The 19,870-nt window shown below is 64.1% G+C and overlaps 2 protein-coding genes across 2 annotated transcripts in view; one reads left to right on the top strand and one right to left on the bottom strand.

The window, feature by feature from the left end:
• RTN4R (reticulon 4 receptor) overlaps positions 1-11,220 on the bottom strand; it is a 40,171-nt gene extending 28,951 nt beyond the window's left edge. Inside the window, exon 1 of the mRNA XM_054173245.1 lies at positions 10,951-11,220. Coding sequence (XP_054029220.1) covers positions 10,951-10,972 — 22 coding nt within the window. The 5' untranslated portion in view covers positions 10,973-11,220. The remainder of the gene's footprint in view (positions 1-10,950) is intronic.
• Positions 11,221-11,476: 256 nt separating this feature from the next.
• LOC128898538 (basic proline-rich protein-like) overlaps positions 11,477-19,870 on the top strand; it is a 96,233-nt gene continuing 87,839 nt past the window's right edge. The window contains exon 1 of the mRNA XM_054173265.1: positions 11,477-11,928. Coding sequence (XP_054029240.1) covers positions 11,477-11,928 — 452 coding nt within the window. The remainder of the gene's footprint in view (positions 11,929-19,870) is intronic.

The following is a 19,870-nucleotide window of genomic DNA, read 5'->3' as shown; positions in this document are numbered from 1 at the left end:
GCACCCTCCCAACACCCAGCCCTGTGCAGGGGGCAGTGCTCAGGACCATGAGCTGCTGTAGGTACCAACATGAGCCCCCTCCCCCCCCCAGCAGAGCCTTCTCCTCTGCAGGCTGCACAGCCCCAGCTCCCTCAGCCTGTGCTCCCAGCAGAGCTGCTCCAGCCCTGGCAGCAGCCTTGTGGCCTCCTCTGGGCTCTCTCCACAGCTCTGAGTCCTTCTGCTGCTGGGGACAGCAGAGCTGGAGGCAGGGTTGGAGGTGAGGTCTGAGCAGAGCCCAGGGGCAGAATCTCCTCCCCTGCCCTCTGCCCACCCTGCTCTGGCTGCAGCCAGCACACAGCTGCCTGAGGGCTGCAGGAGGCACTGCTGGCTCCTGGGGAGCTGCTCAGCACCCAGCACCCCCAAGGCTCTTTCTGCAGGGCTGCTCTCAGCCCCCTCTGCACCCAGCCAGGATTTGTGCCTGGGCTTGGCCTGAGCCAGCTGCAGGACCTTGCCCTGTGGCCTGCTGACCCTCCTGCAGCTGGCACTGGCCACACTTCTCCAGCCTGCCCAGCCCCTTCTGGCTACCCCCCCTGCAGCCCTGTTGGCTGAAGCAGACCCTTGCTAGCAAAGGCTGAGGGACTTGGCTGCTGTCCATGAGCTCCACTTGTGCCCACAGCCAGCCAAACCTGGCTGCCCAGGCAGCAGGCGTGGGAATGAATGCCCTGAGTGCAGCTGGCATCATGCACCTGCAGGTTCACTGTGGGCCTTGTGTCTGTGGCTGCATCCCCCCAGGCCTCCACACTGTGCTGAGGTCTCCTTTCAAACCAAGCTGCTTCAGGGGAGGCCAATCTCAGGCTGTTTCACCTTCATCTCAGCTAAAGGCACTCCAGGGGAGAATTGACCTCACTGAGCAGAGCACTGAGCAGAGCTGTGCCACCAGTGCCCACATGGGCCCCAAGCAGCTGCTCTCTGGGGCAGCAAGGTCCCCACAGAGGCCCCAGCCCTGCTGGCAGCAGCAGAACCAAGGGAAGCTGCCACACTGAGCTCAGGGAAGCTGCCCAGGAGCTTTCAGGCCCAAGGCACTGCAGACCCCCCCAGGGAAGCCCTTCCCAAAGCAGCTCCTGCCTGGGTGCACCTCACAGCCTGCAGAGCCAGGTCACAGGATCCCAGGAGCACAGATCCCAGGATCCCAGGATCAGAGGATGTCAGGGTTGGAAGGGACCTCAGGAGATCCTCCACTCCAAACCCCTGCCAGAGCAAGAGCATAGCACAGGTCACACAGAACACATCCAGATGGGGCTGGAGAGGCTCCAGAGCAGGAGACTCCACAACCTCTCTGGGCAGCCTGCTCCAGGGCTCTGGGAGCCTCCCAGGGCAGAAGTTCCTCCTCCTGCTGAGCTGCAACCTCCTGGGCTGCAGTTTCCATCCCTTGCCCCTTGGCCTATGCCAGGCTGCAGCTGAGCAGAGCCTGTGCCCTGCCTCCTGCCCCCCAGCCCTCAGAGATTTAGAAGCATTCCTTAGATCCCCTCTCAGGCTTCTCCTCTGCAGCCTCAGCAGCCCCAGGGCTCTCAGCCTCTCCTCCCAGGGCAGTGCTGCAGTCCCTCACTCATCCTGGTAGCCTCTGTTGGGCTCTCTGCAGCAGGTCCCTGTCCCTGCTGAGCTGGGGAGCCCAGGGCTGGGTGCAGTGCTCCAGTGAGGTGTGCTGATGCTGCACACTCCTGCAGCCCCGGAGCAAGCCCTGCCCCAGCCCCGGGGGCTGCTACTCCTGGTGCCCAAAGCAGCCTCAGCAAGCAGGAGGAGAAGGCCACTGCTGGTGTGCAGCCTGCTGGCTCTTGAGGCTGCTGAGCTGTGCAGGAGGGCAGAGAGGCCTCGCTTGAGCCGAGGGGAGCAGCTGCAGGGCAGGGATCTCCTTTGGCCCCACGCACAGCCCCGAGCCAGGGGCTGCCCCCCGTGCCCGGCCCGGGCCGCTGCCGCCGGCACGGACACCCCGCGGGGCAGGAGGCTCCAGCACAGAGCCTCTCCTCTGAAGGGAAAGGACAGACAGCCCTCTAGTGTAAAGCCACCGCCAGCCACATCTGCAGGGGCACGGCAGCCGTCCCGCAGCCCGGAGCCTGCGCTCGGCCCCGCACCTGCGCCCGCCCCAGCGCTGTGCCCCCCGGCTGCGGGCGCCGCAGCTGCCCCCCGCCCCGAAGCCCTGGGGATGGGCAAGGCCTGGAGGTCCTGGCGATCCCTTCTCACCACACAGACAAACGCAGTGCTGGCAAAGTCGGGGCTCGCTGCTGGGGCTTCGAGCGCTGCCCTCTGCCAGAGGCTGAGCAGCCTGGCACCGGCACCCGCAGCGGGTGGCAGCTCCCTGACACGGCCCCGCGGCGCCTGCAAGCAGGCAGAGCTAACCGCGGGGGCTCCAGGGACACCTTCTCGTTTGCTGCTTTGCTTTCCTCACCCTCCTGCTGCAGAGCCGGAGCCGGAGCCGGCTCCCAGCCCTGGCGCACGCCTGGGGCACTGCGCCTGGCGCCGGCCCCGGGCACAGCCCACAGCGGCAACCCTCCCGGCCCTGAGGCGGCTGCCCGATTAAAGCCGGTATTCAAAGGCACCAAAGGAGCAGGCCCAGGTCTCAGCAGCCACACAACTCACCCTGACAGGGCTGAGAAGGAGCCCAGAGCCAGGCTGCAGCGCCCGGGGCAGGGCTCTGCCCACAGCCGTCAAGAGGCAATGCAAAGGCACCAGGCTGAAACACCTCCCCCAGAGGCAGCCCCCAGAGGCTGTCGCCGTGGGGGGAAGGGGCCCAGCCCCACACTCTTCAGTCCCTTTTACTTCCTCTGGAGTGGCTCAAGACACAAATGAACTCCCAGCGAACTGCACAGCTCCAGGAGGAGAATCCAGCAGCCAGAGGGCTCCTGCAGAGGATTTGCCCTCAAGCACAACAGAGTGAACCCCTGTGCCCACTGAGCAGCACTCAGGGGATGATGGACCCCAGTTCCAGAGGCAAGGAACTGCTGGGGAGAGCCCAGGGCAGAGCCATGAAGCTGCTGAGGGGCCTGGAGCAGCTCTGGGAGCAGCAGAGGCTGAGAGCCCTGGGGCTGAGCAGCCCCAGAGGGCAGCTGAGCAATGCTAAAGGAGCTGTGGGGGGCAAGAGGCTGGGGCCAGGCTCTGCTCAGTGGTGCCCAGGGACAGCTCAAGGGACAGTGGGCACAGACTGGCACCCAGGAGGTTCCTTCTGAAGAGGAGGAGAAAGTTGCTTGGTGTGAGGCTGCTGGAGGCCTGGAGCAGGCTGCCCAGAGAGGTTGTGGAGTCTCCTGGTGTGGAGAGCTTCCAACCCCCCCTGGCTGTGCTCCTGTGTGACCTGATCCAGGCACCCCTGCTCTAGCAGGGGGTTGGAGTGGATGATCTCCAGGGGTCCCTTCCAGCCCTCCCCATTTCTGGTCTGACACATGATGAAGCTCAGAGCAGCACATCTCCCCTGGCTCCGCGGTAATTAGCACTAATAACTGCTCCTTTAGCAGGAGTCCATGCCAGGCACTCTAATTATCCCATGCCCTCAGGTGCTGGTGGGGGAAGGCAGAAGGCAGCACATCCAAGCTGTCCCTCCCTGCCTGGCCTGGGAGTCGTGCAGCACCATGGAGAAGAGCCGAGCCCTGCGCAGGGCGACTCGGAGGAGCCGGGGGTAGGACGGAGCCCCAGGCTTGGCCCTGAAGGTTTCCGAGCCACTGCTGCAGTAAAGCAGCGCTTTCAATCTCCAGGCTTCTGGAAGGAGTGAAAGAGGGTCAGGGTTAAGCTCTCACTTGGTGCTGGCAGGGCATAAAGCTCTGCACCTGGAGCAGAAGGAGCTTCGTGCATCCCCAGCAGCCTGCAGTCTGAGCAGCACTCTGCCCTGCCAGGGCTGGGAGCTGTGGTGGACAGCAGGGCGAGCAGGAGCCAAGGACTTCCCATGGATGTGGGCTGTGCACAGCATCATCCCTCTCTGCCCAGGGCCGGGGAGGAGGCTCCTCCAGTGCCCAGCTGTGGTCCCCTGAGGCCAAGACTAAACCACAAAGGTTCAGGTGTCCAGGAGAGGCTTCCAGCACAGACTGCTTTGAGGGTCACTGCTGTGGGACCTGCTGCTGGGAGAGCTGTGAGCAGAGGACTCTGCTGAGGGCTTCCTCTACAGATGCTGCCAGAACATCAGACACCTGGGCAGGAGGCAGGAAGGCTGCAAGGGCCTCTGCCTTCCTGAGTGTCCCTGCCAGGGACCCCCCTCTCAGGTCCCCCAGAGCCTGCTCCTCAGCTCTCAGGGACAAGCACTCACTCTCAGCAGGCCTGGGGCCAGGCCCTGCACACCACCACTCCTGCTCCACCACTGCCATGGCCAGCAGCAGGGCAGAGGTATCCCAACCTCCCCAGAGCCACTCCTGGCTCTGACCCAGCACAGGGGACAAAGGCCTTGAGCCAGCCTTGGCCACACAGAGCAAGTCTGAGCTAGGCAGGAGGGCAGGATGCCTCCATCTCTGGAGATGACTTCCACCCTCGGCAGGGCAACCCTGAGCCCCCTGAGCCAGCTGTGAAACTGCTGTGCTTTGAGCAGGAGGTTGGTTGGGTACCTCCAGAGCTCACTCTCAAAACTGCTCCTTGACTTCCTGGCAGTGTCTGCTCTGTAAGCCCTGCCCTGCCCTGCCCTGCCCTGCCCTGAGCCCAGAGGGTTGCATCCTGCTGCTTGCCAGGCAGCAGGCTGATGCCTCAGACCTCCTGAGCCACCAAGAGCCAGAGCAAACTGCCAGCACTGGGGCATGCTCTGCACATGCTTGTGTAGCCCTTCAGCTTCCCTGGACGACCAGCAAGGCTCCAAACCTGACCTCAAGTCCCTTTGCAATCCCTGGCTTCCAGGAGCAGGCACCTGAGAAGGCCAAGAGCTGCTGCAGCACTTGCTGCTGGTGCTCCTGAGCAGCTCCAAGCTAGAGAGCAAAGGCTGTGAGGGAAGCAGGCCAGGCAGACCTGCTCTGGAGGCAGCAGTGCCCTTAAGGAGAGTCCCCTGGGCCTTGTCACCTGCCACTGTGTCACTGCTGAGGAAGTGGCAGAGCACAGAGCTCCAGACCCCAGCCCTGGCCCCCTCAGCATCGTTCCCCAGGGTTTCAGCTGGGAAAGCTAAAGCCAAACCCCAGCAGGGCTCACAGGCCTGGCTGAGGATGCAAAGCAGCCAGGACCTCTCTAACAGCACAGTGAATGCAGGGCCACATGCAGCTGGCTTCTGCCTGCCCACAGCCTTCCCACACACACCACAGGAGACAGCTCTGCTCCCAGCCACCACCCCAGCACCACCACAGTGCATCATCAGCCACCCAAAGCTCAGAGTCACAGAATGCTAGGGGCTGGAAGGGAGCCCCAGAGAGCATCCAGCCCAGCCCCCTGCCAGAGCAGGGCACCCAGGGCAGGGCACACAGGAACACATCCAGGCAGGTCTTGAGTCTCCAGAGAGGGAGACTCCACCACCCCCTGGGCAGCCTGCCCCAGGGCTCTGTCACCCTCACAGGGAAATAATTCTTCCTCCTGTTTCCATGGAGCTTCTGTGCCTCAGCTTCCACCACTGCCCCTGGTGCTGGGCATCCCCCAGCAGAGCCTGGCTCCAGCCTTTATGTCTATGAACACGACTGAGGTGCAGTATAAACAGGAGTGTGTCCCAGGAGCCAGGGCAAGGCACCAGCACAGGCTGGGGGCAGCTTGCAGCCCTCAGCAAAGCCTGGGCAGGTCCCTGCAGCACCCCTGTGCAGGTGTGGGAGGATCCATCCCCCCCTGCTCCTTTCAGCTGGCTGTGACTTCTCAGCATCACTGTCTCCTTCTAACTCAGTCTCTGGAAACCTCCAGGAGTTGCAAGCCCAAGCGTGGAAGAAGAGGAGAAAGTGGAGTCTGTGGATCACAAGCCTCCCTTCCACCCCTCTGGGTCTGTCTGGGATGGAGAAGGCCTCACACATCCATCTGGCTCTGGGGCACAGCAGAAGCTTCCCACGGGGCCAGCAGGGAGATGCTCAGTGCCATTCCCAGCCCCGAGGGCATCGTTCTGTGGTGCTGCCTCTCACCACACCTCCAGGACACTCCTGTCCCACCCTGTGCATGCCTCCTGCATGGCATTCAGAGATGTCTTCATGAAGGTGACAGCAGCAGAAACACTGCAAATCCAAGGGGAAGAGAATGTGCTCCTAACTCGACTGGCTCCTTCCTGCCCCCTTCAGTTCCACCTCCTCCTGGATGTGCAGAGTGAATCCTGCACTGGGATGCAGCTCCAGCCCCTCCACCAGGATGCAGCTCCAGACATTCCATCAGGATGCAGCTCCAGCCTCTCCACCAGGATGCAGCTCCAGACATTCCATCAGGATGCAGCTCCAGCCTCTCCACCAGGATGCAGCTCCAGACATTCCATCAGGATGCAGCTCCAGCCCCTCCACCAGGATGCAGCCCCAGACATTCCATCAGGATGCAGCTCCAGACATTCCATCAGGATTCAGCTCCAGCCTCCCCAGCAGGATGCAGCTCCAGACATTCCATCAGGATGCAGCTCCAGACATTCCATCAGGATGCAGCTCCAGCCTCTCCACCAGGATGCAGCTCCAGGCACTCCATCAGGATGCAGCTCCAGCCTCTCCACCAGGATGCAGCTCCAGGCACTCCATCAGGATGCAGCTCCAGACCCTCCACCAGGAGGGGCTTCCAGTCCTTCCACCAGGATATAGTTCCAGCCCCTCCATCAGGATGCAGCTCCAGACACTCCACCAGGATGCAGCTCCAGACACTCCACCAGGATGCAGCTCCAGCCTCCCCAGCAGGATGCAGCTCCAGGCACTCCACCAGGATGCAGCTCCAGGCACTCCACCAGGATGCAGCTCCAGCCTCCCCAGCAGGATGCAGCTCCAGGCACTCCACCAGGATGCAGCTCCTGCCTCCCCAGCAGGATGCATCTGGCACAGCAGCCATGTGCAGGCTCAGCAGAGATCAGGGCTCAGCCCTTGGCAGCCTCCCTTCTCCTGCCTTGTTCTGAGGCTCTGGCCCAGCTCTGTCCTCCTCTGCCTGGAGGCTCAGGAGGGTGGGAAGGGAAGGAAGATGCTGAGCTTCCCAGGGCAGGCAGCAGCTGCCCACAGCCAGCACCACTGCAGGGCTGCAGGGGGCAGAGCAGCATGCCTGAGAGCTGCCTCGGGAGCCTCCTTCCCCTTCCCTGCCCCCAGCTCACATCTCTGTTGCTGCTTCCCAGCCAGAGAAGGAGGAAAATTCTCAGAGGGGCTGCTAGATTCTGCAGATTCTGCTCTTTGCTGTGGAAGGCTTAATGGCCAAAGTCCCTGCTGGTGTCAGAGGATTACACAGGCACAAGGCCTTCATTAAGCTCAAGAAAGACACAGCTACCTTGTAAGGACAGGCTGGAGGAGCTGGGGTTGTTAAACCTGGAGAAGAGGAGGCTCCAGGGAGATGTTATTGCAGCCTTCCAGCGCTTCAAGAGGGCCTACAGGAAAGCTGGGGAGGGATTTTCCCAGAGACTGCACTGAGAGGACAAAGGAGCAAAGGGTTTGACCTGACAGAGGGGAGGTTTGGGTTAGATGTGCAGGTGGTGAGACACTGGAACAAGCTGTCCAGAGCTGTGGCTGCCCCCTCCCCCAGAATGCTCAAGGCCAGGCTGGATGAGGCCTGGGCGACCTGGGCTGGTGGGAGGTGTCCCTGCCCATGGCAAGGTGGGGGTGGAACTGGATGATCTTCGAGGTCCCTTCCAGCCCAACCCATTCCGTGGCTGGCAGCAGGCACCGAGACACCTGTGGGGATGTCGGCTGTGACCCTCCACACCCCCAGCCGGCTCCACAGTGAGCCTCCGGGACAGCCATTGCCCTGCCCTCCCCTTTCCAAGCCCCCCTGAGCAGAGCAGGCGGCAGCTGAAAGCAGAGGCAGTCATCTCGGCAGCGTCCCTTTCCTCCCCTTCCCGCTGCCCGGCAGCGCAGGCTCCCAGGAGGGTTTCACTCCTGGCCAAGCCCAGGGCCTCTGAAGGCAGAAGGAGGTAATTAAGGCAGGCTCGTTAAGGCAGGGCTGCCACGCTCCCTGCGCTGGTGCCGAGCAGCGCGGGCAAGGCTGCCCACAAGCCACAGCGCCGCTTCTAATTAACTTCTTCTCTGTACCAGTTTCCTCTGGGGCTGTCGGCAGGGAAAAGCCCACAGGAGCAGCAGGGACACAGCACCCGCGGCACGCACACAGCACCAAGGCACACGGCAGCATGGGGCCGCCTCCACCTCTGCGCTCCTCTTTAGCACACCCCTGTGAGAGCCCCTGCAGCTGCTCCCCCAGGGGTCGGGTCTGAGGTGCGGGGTGCCTGGGGGGAGCCAGGCAGCCCCTCGAAACCACGCTGAGGTGACCCCCCGAGAGCTGGGCTGGTGGGAGGTGTCCCTGCACACGGCAGGGGGCTTGGAGCTGGATGATCTTTGAGGTCCCTCCCAACCCAACCCATTCCACGGCTCTGTGACTGTGTGAGGATGAGCACTGCCCAGCAAGGGGGCAGGGAACGCTGCCCAGCTGGATGGTGCTTTCCTCTCAGCAGAGGAGGGAGGCAGCTCTCACATCGGTGGAGCAGCCGCTCCGAGCCGGGTGCCAGGGCTCGTACTGCAGGGCTCTGTGTCTGGGAGGAGGTGTTCAATGAATTTTATCAAATAATAAGCGTGGAAAGCCCTCTCTCGACAGCAGTAAGCTGTGTTAATAAGCACTGAGCGCTGGGAACGCCAGGAGAAGGCTCTTTGCCTGCCGAGCTGCCTCTGGTGGCTATTTCTGGCTCGCAAGGCACTCCAAGTGCCCTGGCAAACCCGCGGTGGGAAATGTAGTCCAGCTGCAGGAGGCTGCAGGTCGCTCAGCTCAAGGCAGCCTCCCAGGGTTCGGAAGGGCTTCGCAGTCACAGCTACCAAGCCCCTCCCGGGAGCAAGCCATGCACGGCAGCAGCAAACCCACCCGGAGCCCTCCAAGCCCTGTTCTATAAATACAGCCCCGGTGGCACAGTTCCTGTGTCTCATTACCTTCCACCGTGCCTCACATTCTGCTGGCAGCAGCCAGGAATTGTCACCGCGTAGAGCAAGTGCTGTGCCGCAGCAGAAGGGTGAAGGGAGGTGGGGAGCGGGGGGAGGAAGGGAGGAGGTTGATCTGGGTGCCTGCACCACACCCAGCATCACCTGGATGCTGTCCTACAGGAGGCCCAAGAGCCACAGCCCCAGCAGCCTGTGCACAAGCACACAACCGTGGGGCTCCAATCGATGGGCAGCACCCCCAACCCCCACCCCCCGCAGCAGGCTATGGTGCAGCAGGCAGCAAATGGATGCTGAAATATAGCTATCCCCCGGGGGGGAGACACACACACAGCCCCCCCCCCACCAGAGAAGCTGTCTCTGCAACCTGCTCCCAAGGTGTTTCCCCAAACAGGAATAAATTGGCCGTTTCAGACGGCGAACCGAAGCCAGCTCCCCGAAGCAGGCGGTGCGCAGCCCGGAACAGAGCTCGGGAGCTTCCTTTGATCATCGCAAATTAATCAGCCACAGTGCCCTCCGAAACAGAGCGGGGAGGCAGAGGAGGGGGAAAGAAATAAATAACCAACATTCGTGTCGCTGCCGGGGAACAGGAAGCCTGCTGGAGATGCAACGCGCACGGCGAGAGGCTCCGTGCGGAGCAAGGACGCTCTGCATGCCAAGCACTCCCCCGGCCAGCAGCCTGGACAGCGGCGGAGCTCCTACGGCGGCTCGGCTCCTGCAGCGGGGCTGCTCCCACAGGGCGTTGCAATGCTTTGCAGCCCGTGGGCTGGCTTTCCAGCAGACACACCTGGGCGGCACATGTTTCTCTCCAAGTGGTCTGGCCCTGCGGGGCGGGAGCCTCCTCCTCCAGACGCAGGGGGTTTTTTTATTCCGGGTTTCGGTACGGCCAAGCCACCGCCGAGCAACGGAGAAGCTCCAGCAAGCACCGGGCGGCCCCCCCGGCCGCTGCCGCCAACGCAGCCCCAGCCCCGGGCGGCACAGACTGGCACAGAGCATCGCCAGGCTGCCAAAGCTGCTGAAAACCAGAGCTGTGCTCAGCCGGAGGAGCCGGCGGGTCCAGGCCGGCCTTCCCGTACCCTGTGTGCCTCTGCGCGGCGAGCTGAGGTGGGGTCCCCCTGCGCTCTCAGTCCTCCCCATCCTCTGGCTAAACGATACCGGGCGGAGACGGGGAAGGGCAGACCCCGGCAGAGGGGCGCTGCGGGAAGCACACCCCCCACGCCCGGCAATGGCACCCCAGCATTCGCCATCCTTCAGGCTGCCCGGAGGGCGGCAAACTTCCCCGGCCCGGGAGGAGCAGGCTGGGAGCGATCGGGGAGCCGGGCTGGGAGCAGCGGGGAGCCAGGCTGTCCCCATCCCCTCTCCCCTCTCCATGGCCACGGGCGCTGCGGTCCCGACCACCTCCGCCGGAGCAGAGCCGCCCCATGCCTCCGCGGGATGCGGGCTTGAGAGCGCGGGGATGCGGCGACGCTTCGCCTGCTCCAACTTCTGGGCACAGCCCCGGCACCCTGGGGCCGAGCCCAGAGCTGGGCGAATACCAGCAGCCCGCCCCGATGGGGGGCTGGGGGTGCTCAGCCCGGCGCACTCCTTCCACCTTCGCTTCCTTGCTCCGCGGCTGCAGCCGAGCCCGGGCGCAGCCTGGTACTCGCTCCCCACACACCGCACGCCGGCCTCGCCTCTCCGCCGCTCGCCCCCACCCCGCGCCCTGCCCGCCGCTTCTCCCGTGCGGAGCTCCCAGCCCCCGCCGTGCCCCGCTCGGCCCGGCCACGGCGTCCGGACCCTCACCCCCGCCGCGGGTCCTGGCCGCTGTCGCCTGCTCCGCGGGAGACAAAAGCCACCCACAAAGTTGGCAGCGAGGGAAGTTCCCGGCGCGGGGCGAAGTTGGGGAGGCAGCCACCTCGCCCTGCCCTCCGTCGCCCTCCGTCGAGCCGCGGGGCTGGGGGACACCCCGCGGGGATGCGCTTACCTTCAGCTATCGCCCTCTTCATCTTAGGGGTCGGGGAAGGCACGTCCGGAGGCGCAAAGCGGAGCGGCAGCGGTACAATCCCTGGCCAGCGGCGCGGCTCCTCCAGTCAAACTTCAGCCCAGCGCGGGGAGGGGGCTCGCCCGGCGCCGGGGCCCTCGCTCGTCGAGGGGAGTGAGCAGCCCCCAGGCTGGAGTCAGCATCCAGGCGCGGCTCCCCCTCCCTGCCTCCTCCTCCTCCTCCCTCCGTCCGTCGTTCCGTCTGTCCGTCCTCCCTTCCTTCCTTCCTCCCTCCCTCCCTTCGCTCCTTCCCTCCCTCCCGCCCGCCGCCCGCACGGGGCCGGGGCTGCGGCGGATCCCGCGGCGGGAGCGCGGAGCCTGCTGCTCTGTGCCCCGGCAAGCGAGCGAGCGGGGCTGGAGCGGCGATGAATGTTTTATGGGATCATGTGGTTTGACGTGAGAGGAACCAGCCCCGATCGGATTTACTGGCGGAGCGGCGGCGGCGGGCGGCCGGGGCAAGCCGGTGCGGGATGAGGGAGGGGCCGCGCCGGGGGCAGACCGAGCGCAGGGGCCGCTCCGAGGCGGCGGCTCCGCGGCCGAGCCCCCGCCGTGCGGGCCCGGGCGAGGGCCGGCCCGGCTGGCTGCTCATTGCTGGAGGAGCGGTGCCACCTAAAGGAAGCGGCGGAGAGGGACGCGCGGCCGGCTGCGGGCACCGGGCTCGGCCCTCGCCCCTCCGCCCCCGCCCTGGCCGCGCCCGGACCAGCCCAGCCCAGCACCCCCGGAGGGCAGCGGAGCCCCGGCTGCTGCGAGCCGTGGGGGCGGCTTCTCCCCGCTGGGCCCCCACCCCGGAGCCGGGCCGCTCTCCGGGAAGGCGGCGAGAGAGCCCCGTGCAGCAGAGGATGCTCTGGAGGAGGCCGGGGCTGGCCGCTGCGGTGGGGGCTGCCGCGTCCCGGGAAAGCCCTGGAGAAGCCCCCAGGCTCCAGTCCGGAGGGAGCAGCTCTGCCCTGCCCCCAGCACGGCTGAGCCCCCTCCCCACAGCCCGGCCCCTTGCGGGTCACCCTCCGTGCACAGAGGGACAGCAGCTCACCTCGGCTCACCCCGAAAGCAGGAGCTGCGCACCGGTGGCAGTTGCAGGAGCTTCCCACCCTCCTCGGTCCTCCGGAGCAGAGCAGGGCTCCCAGCACCGCCGGCTCCCGGCTGGCCTGGGGCGCTGGGATGCTTTTCATTGAGGGAACTCATCTGCTCGGTGGGGAAGGAGGAGGGAAGGAAGGCAGCCGAGCATCTTCCACACCATGCTCCATCCCTGCCAGGGAGAGGTTTCAGGCTGCTGCCAGGCAGGTGTCCACACCTCTGGCTATGTGTATGTGCTGCTGGGCTCTTGAGCAGCCATTCCTCTCCTGCAGCTTCTCACTCTGATGCTGCCCATCCCTGGAGCAGTGTGCAACCACCACCACATCTCTTGAGGGCCTACCCATCTCCCACCTCCCTGTGGTGCCATTGTTCCAAGGTGAATCCCAGCATGGCTCAGGTTGGAAGGGTCCTCAGAGATCATCTGCTCCAACCCCCCTGCCACGAGCAGGGACCCCTCTCGGCTAGACTCAGCTGCTCAAGGCCTCATCCAACCTGGCCTTGAACACCTCCAGGGAGGAGGCAGCCACAGCCTCCCTGGGCTACCCATTCTGAAAAGCTTCTTCCTCAGCTCCACTTTGACCCTGCTCTGCCTCAGCTCCAAACCATTCCCCCTTGGCCTGTCTCTGGGAAAAGTCCCTCCCTGTAGGATCCCTTCAGGTATTGGAAGGCAGCTTTGGGGGCCCCATGGAGCCTTCTCCAGGCTGAGCCAGGCAACTCTGTGCCCCATGACCCACCTCACCCCACACAAACATCTGTGTGGTGGTTCCTGCTGGCACCACAACCACCTGTGGGAGGAAGACACAGGGTGAGAGGCAGCTGGGGCAGGACAGGTCAAGCAGAGGGAGCTGCTTCACCAGGACTGGGCTTTAACTATGCAAACAGCCTCAGCTGGCCAAAGCTAGCAGGGAGGTTTGGCCTCCAGATGTCTTCCAGACACCTTTTTGGTGGCCTTTTACTGGCCATTGGCTACCCAGGTGTGCCCAGGTCAACAGAAGGCCAAGAGAAGCGGTGTGCTGGGGCAGGGCTGGCTGGCACAGCTTGCAGCACCACAGCAGAAGGGCTGCAGCTGGCAGAGCTCTGGGATGGGCCCCAGGATGGGCTCTGGGGTCAGAGCAGGACCTGCTTCTCCTGCAGATCTTTCAGGAGCCACCAGCAGAGCAAAGGGGAGTTTGGGTTTTCTCAGATCAGGCTGCCCCGTGCAGCCAGGCTCTCGGGCACTGGCACCCTTCCCTCGGGGGCTGCCTGCCTTTGTTGGGCTTGCTGAGGGGCATCTGGGAGAAGGATGCAGTGTGAGCAGTGCCCATGCACGGTGCTGGTGCCAGGGCTGGGCGTGCAGAGCCGGGGGGCAGCTCCCCCTGGAGCCTGGCTCAGAGGCAGGGTGGTGAGACCCCGGGATCCAGGCTGGTGAGGAGATCTAAAGGAGGGCTTCTGAGGGCCGTGGGACACTGCCTGCTGCTCAGCTAAGCTCTGTGGGTTTGGATCACACAACCAGGCACAGATAAGGTTCAGGCATCACCTGGTTGCCTTGCCCTGCAACCCTTGGGAGCCTTCCCACCCTGGTCAGTGCACCCTGCCCTGCATCAGGCTCCTCAGTCCCTGACCATTTCCCTTTCTCCTGCTGGAGCTGTCCACCCTCTGAAATTCCACCTAAAAATGATCCAGGAGAGCCATGGCAACCCAGACACCCTCTGACATGGAAGTCTGATGCCTTGAGCCCCTCCATCCCCCTGGAGAAGGGAGATGACACCTGGGGAGGACCTGGCTCTCTGAGCACTGTGCTTCTGCCCCTCCAGCCTGCAAGGGTGCAGGGATGACTCCCTGGTCCCCCTCTTCCCCACACCTCCAGCCTGCAAGGGTGCAGGGATGACTCCCTGGTCCCCCTCTTCCCCACACCTCCAGCCTGCAAGGGTGCAGGGATGACTCCCTGGTCCCCCTCTTCCCCACACCTCCAGCCTGCAAGGGTGCAGGGATGATTCCCTGGTCCCCCTCTTCCCCACACCTCCAGCCTGCAAGGGTGCAGGGATGATTCCCTGGTCCCCCTCTTCCCCACACCTCCAGCCTGCACACCTGATGCTATCCCAGCTCAGGACTGCTCTCAACCTTGAGTCTTTCTGCCTTGCAGGCCCTGTTCCCTCTGCCTGCTCTACACTGGGGTGACCTCCAGCTCTGCCACCACCCACCCTGTATCCATGCCTGCCCCTCACCAGGCTGTGCTGCACCCCTGCCCACCCTGCAGCCTTCCTCTGCCCACAGCCCAACCTAGCAGCTGATGGACCGAGGTCAAAGCCTGGAACCTTCAGCTGGGACTGTGGCCTTCCACACAGCTGCTTCCTTTGGCTGCCTGGGCCAGGCTGCTCTGAAGGGACAGAGAGGATGTCTGGGAGTCCCAAGGATGAGGGAAAGGTGAGGTCCTGGAAGAGCCAAGGAGCATTCCCAAGCAGCCTGCTGGCAGCACGCCTGGCCGACGTGTGTGGGCACCTGGGGAGGGAGGGTGACCCAACCTCGCCCTGCCCTTCCTGCAGGGACAGTCTGGGTGCCACGGGTTGGGAAGTGCTGCTGCTCACTTCCACACACCTTCAGGCACTCGTGTTTCAATCGTGCCCTCTGACTTCACCCTCCCAAGTGGTGCACCGGCAGGGAGAGGTCGCCTGCGTGCCGAGCATCAGGATCTCCGCAGATGAAAGGGCCCCGAAGCTGCACTTGGCTGGGAGAGGGCTGGGAGGTGAGCTGGAGCAGCGAGGAGTCAAGTGAAGCTGCAGCCACAGGGCCCAGCAGTGCAGGTCCCGGCAGGGAGGCAGTGGCTGCCCGTGGCTGTTGGCTGACATTAGCGAAAGGTTAATCCTGAGCCGGAGCCAGCGCGGCCGGAGGGGGCTGCCCCGGCGCCTGCCGGCCCCTCCTGCGCCGCGCTGGGGCTGCTCGGAGCCCCAACACCCGGCTGCGCACGGGAGGTGGCTGCCACCTTGGCAAGCCAGGCGGTGCTCTGCAGGAGGAGGGTGTCCCGGTGCCAGCTTGGCTGCCCAGGGTCAGGAGGATGCTTCTCCCTCGGCCGCGCCTGCGGGCCAGACGCTGGCGCTCGCCGCCCCCCAGCAGGTCTCACCCTCGCCTGGCCAGGACCGGGCGCAGGAGAAGGAGTCTCCTCCTGGGGGACCTGAGGTGGCTTGCAATTAGAGCATGAGTAATTCCGTGCAGCTCGTTTGCAGCTTGGCAAGGAGCCAGCGTGTGGCTGAGATCAAGAGACACCTTGCTTTGACTGGATAATTACAGCTGCGTCTTCAGCCGGCGCTTAATCACCCTCCCATCAATTCCCTGCCTTCCCACCCTGCGCCCTGCTTGCAGAGGGCCAGCCCTCCCCTTGCTCTCCTTCACCCTCCCCTGGCAGAAGAGTGGCTGCAGCCCGTGCCTGGGGCACAGCCCCAGGGGCCTGAAAGCGCTGAGGGGAAGGGGGAAGAGAGGAGGATGTGGAGGGGAAGAGAGGAGGATGTGGAGGGGAAGAGAGGAGGATGTGGAGGGGAAGAGAGGAGGATGTGGAGGGGAAGAGAGGAGGATGTGGAGGGGAAGAGAGGAGGATGTGGGGAACAGAGAGGGCACAGCAGGTGGGAAGCTGCTGCCCTTCGCCTTGCCTGCACCCACAGGACCCCGTGGAGGTGATTCCTGAATCCCAGGATGAGATAAAGTGCAGCTTCTCCCCCTGTGCTGGTCCAGTAAAGGCTTCTTCTGGTCAGGGCCTGGCAGAGGCTGCCCAGGGGGTGGTGCAGTCCCCATCCCTGGAGGTGTTCAAGCAAGCTGTGCCCGTGGCACCCGGGGCTGTGGTTCGATGGCCACGGTGGGGCTGGGCCAATGGTTGCACTGGGAGATCTGGGAGGTGTTTTCCACCCAAAACACTTCTGTGGCTCTCTGATTCTTCCCTTTCTCCTCCAGTGCAGTGTGGCTGCAGCTGCCCTGTGCCTGCTGTGGGTGGGGGTGCCTGGAAAGGCCTCACAGGGGAGGAAGGAGGCTGAGAAAAGGGCACTGCAGGCTCAGTTTGTCTGCTGCCATGCCTGGACCTGGAGCTGGGACTGCCTGTGCTGGCAGGAGAGCCAAGCAGACAGGAGCAGATGGTGCAGCAGGGGCACTCAGCAGGTTGGTGACTGTTACCTTCTCCACTAAAGATCCCTCTGGAGCCCTGGACAAGGCATCCTCCTGGTGATCCAAGAAGGCTTTGTCCTGAAGGAGTTTCCACCTGCTCTGAGGGCAGGCACCGGCAGCCAGTGGCTCAGACCCTCCAGCACAGACGTGGAAGGGCTCCCCAGACCCAGCACCCTGGAAGGAGTGACAGAGGTTATGTTGGATACCTGCCTGCTGCCTTCCACCGAGGGCACACAGACCCTGGCTGGCTCCTGGGGGCCTTCAGCAGCTGCAACACAAACCCTGCCTCGCCTGGAGCTGCAGGGGAGGCTGCAGGGGAGGCTGCAGGTCAGCAGGGCTCTGCTCCTTGGCCAGGTCTGCTCAAATGAGGATGACCTCTGCCTGCATGATTTATCAGGGCAGCCAGCACAGTTACTGCTCCACTCCTGAGACCTGGCCTGAGGCACAGCAGTGAGCAGAGGAGCTGTGAGCTGGCAGAGGAACTCTTCCAGCAGGCCAGAGGTGCAGTGCTGCATCGCTCTGCCTGCACACCAAGTGTAGATTCACAGCTCCACAGCTGGCACTGGGCTGGGAGGCAGCCCCCAGGGGCATCCTGGCCAAGTCCCTGCAGCCCCAGGGACAGCTGCAGCTGGAGCACAGGGACACAGCCAGGCTGAGCTTGGATGTCTGCAGGCATGGAGCCTCAGCCCCAGCCCTGGGCAGCCTGTCCCAGTGTCTCCCCAGCCTCCCTGTGCAGAACTTCCTCCTGCTGTCCAACCTGCCCCTGCCCTGCTGCAGTTCCAAACCCTTGCTCCTTGTGCTCTCCCCACAGCCCCTTCTGAGCAGTCCCTGCCCAGCCTGCCTGCAGCTCCCTGCAGCTATTGCAGTGCAGCTCTGGGGTCTCCCTGCAGCCTTCTCTCCTCCAGGCTGCCCAGCCCCAACTCCCCCAGCCTGTGCCCATGGCAGAGGTTCTCCAACCCCTTCATCATCTTGGTTGCCTCCTCTGGACCCTCTCCATCAGCTCCAGGTCTCTCTTGTGTTGGGGCTCCCCCAGGGCTGCTCACAGTAGCCAGGTGAGGTCTCAGCAGAGCAGAGCACACATACATCCACACCTCCATGTAAGTGACCCCAAGGTGCTGCTCAGCTCTGATTGCTTTTCTGAGGCAGGATTCCCCCCTGGGCACCACCACACCTCAGAGGGCTGCAGGAGCCAAGAGCAGGCTGCAGGGAGAGCCCAGCAGTCACAAGGCTGAAGCCTGGCTGGCCACTGCCAGCCCCCTTCACAGTGAGAGATGTCCTGCCAGAGGCACTGCCTGAGCCCTGGCTCCTGGTGTGGGCTCTGCCTGCCTTGGCCCATCCACACCCCCCGTGGGCAGGTCTCTGCCTCCATCAGCTGCCTCAGCTCCTTACCACCCCACCTCAGCTCAGGCCAAGGTCCCCAGTGTCCATGCTGCTTCCCTGCCCCTGCCCTGCACAGCCTGGCAGAGCCTGGACAGGCAGGACCCTTCCCCTCCCTCAGCTCACCCCCCCTGCACTGCCAGCCACCCCCCCAGATGCTCTTCCTGCCAGGCAGGGCAGTGCTGAGCCCCCCAGCTCCTGCTGCCTGATTCCACTCTGCCTCCAGGCCTCTCCTGCCTGAGCAATGAGGTTGGCTTGGGCCACTCGTCCCTGTAAGTCATCTCAGCACTCCCCAGCCTGGCATCAATCCTCTCTCAGCACACAGCACAGCTTCCCACCTGGGCCTGGCAGTGCTGCTGAGGTGGAGCTGCACCAAGGATCCTTCAGAGCATCGTGCAGGAAGGGGCCACACATTTATCCTGGCAGCTCCTGCTGGAAGCTGCTTGGCTCCAAGCCTCAAGGGTTAGGCTCAGCTTGGAGCTGCCCTGAGCTTGCTCTGCACTGGCTGTGAGCAGCTGACAAAGGTAAAAATGGGCTTTGAAGAACCACAGAGCTGGCAGGGTTGGAAGGGACCTCAAGGCTCAGCCAGCCCCAATCCCCTGCCCTGGGCAGGGACACCTCACACCACAGCAGGTTGCTCACAGCCACCTCCAGCCTGGCTGCAAACACCTCCAGGCAGGAGGCTGCCACCACCTCCCTGGGTAGCCTGTGCCTCTCACCACCCTCCTGGGGAACAACTTCTTCCTCACATCCAGTCTCAATCTCCCCACTTCTAGTTCTGCTCCATCCCCCCCAGTCCTGTCCCTCCCTGACACCCTCCAAAGTCCCTCCCCAGCTTTCCTGCAGCCCCCTGCAGATCCTGGAAGGCCACAGAAAGGCCTCCTGGGAGTCTTCTCCGCTCCAGCCTGCACAACCCCAACTCCCTCAGGCTGTGCTCACAGCAGAGCAGCTCCAGCCCTCTGCTCCTCCTCCTGGCCCTTCTCTGGACACCTTCCAGCCCCTCCAGAGCCTTCCTGGCACAGAGGCTCCAGAACTGGACACAGAGGCTCCAGAGCTGGCCCCAGAGCTCCAGCTGTGGTCTCAGCAGAGTGGAGCAGAGGGGCAGAATCCCCTCAAGAAGGAGCTGAAGCACAAAGCCCCAGGAGGGCTCTTCAGTGGCTTCCTGGGCTGGATTCTTCATTCAGAGGAAGGTTTTCAGCAGAGGAGCTCATGGCCATGGTGCTCTCTGCTTGGTGCTTGGGCTCTGATGGGCTCAGAGAGCCTTTCCAAGCCCAAACCAAATCCTCTGCCCCTGTGGTGGCTCCAGATCCGTGCAGGCTCTGCAGGGAAAGGCTCCACAGCCCAAGGGGCTGCCCCCGGCCCCCAGGGGGGGATTGCTCCCCCGGATTTCTGTGCAAGAGGTGGAACGGGAGTGACAGCGGCGGGGCCGGCCCTGGAGGGACACTGCCGCATCCCTGCTGCCAGCCGCCGTCTCTCGCTCGCTGGGGGGGGTGGGTTTGTGCTCCCCTCGGAGGCGAGAGGGGCTTGCTAATTACGTTTTGGCGAGGCTCGGCTCCTCCTCTGCTCCTGTCGGTGCCGTCCCGGCCGGGGCAGTGGCAGGGAGGTGCAGAGGGGCCGCGGGAGGAGGCCGGCGGCAAGCGCGCAGCGCAGCCGGCCCCGGCAGCAGCTCGCCCCTGCGGGCCGGCGCCGGGCGGCCGCAGCGCTCGCTGCAGGCAGGGGAGCAGGGCAGCCCCGCCTGACCCCCGCAGCAGCTCTGGCTGCAGCTCTGCAGAGCTCCCGGCAGAGTCAGCAAATGAGCTGCAGACAGGGAACTATCTACAAATAGTTTCCAATAATGAACCGAGGTGAGAAAGCTGCAAGCTGCTCCCAGCCAGGCTGTAAACAGAGGGGAGGGAGAGCCACCAGCAGAAATTATTCATCCCCCAGCACTCTCCCAGCTCAAGTCTCAACTTGAAAGCCTCCAGAGCCTGCAGAGATCTTCAAGGGGTGGTCCTCCTGCCTTGAGTGGTGCTGTGCTGGAGGAAGGCAGCGTGCTGGGCAGGCAGAGGAGGGGGTCCTGTCACCACTCCTCTCTCCCGGCTGAGGGGGATTTGCTGCCCAGCATCAACCAGCTCCACAGGCTGCCCAGGGACAGTGAAGGTAAGGCTGCCCCAGCCCCCAGCAGGGGACTCTGCCCACCTCCCTGCTGCCATCGTCAGAGAGACACAGAGGAAAGGGAATCGCTCTGGAGCAGGAGCCAAAAGAGGGCAGGGAGAGGAATCACAGGAGCCCAATATGGGAGGGGTTGGAAG

The sequence above is a fragment of the Dryobates pubescens genome, chromosome 25, assembly GCF_014839835.1.
Source record: "Dryobates pubescens isolate bDryPub1 chromosome 25, bDryPub1.pri, whole genome shotgun sequence".
Classification (NCBI taxonomy): Eukaryota; Metazoa; Chordata; class Aves; order Piciformes; family Picidae; genus Dryobates; species Dryobates pubescens.
This window is presented reverse-complemented; position numbering and strand designations above follow the sequence as displayed.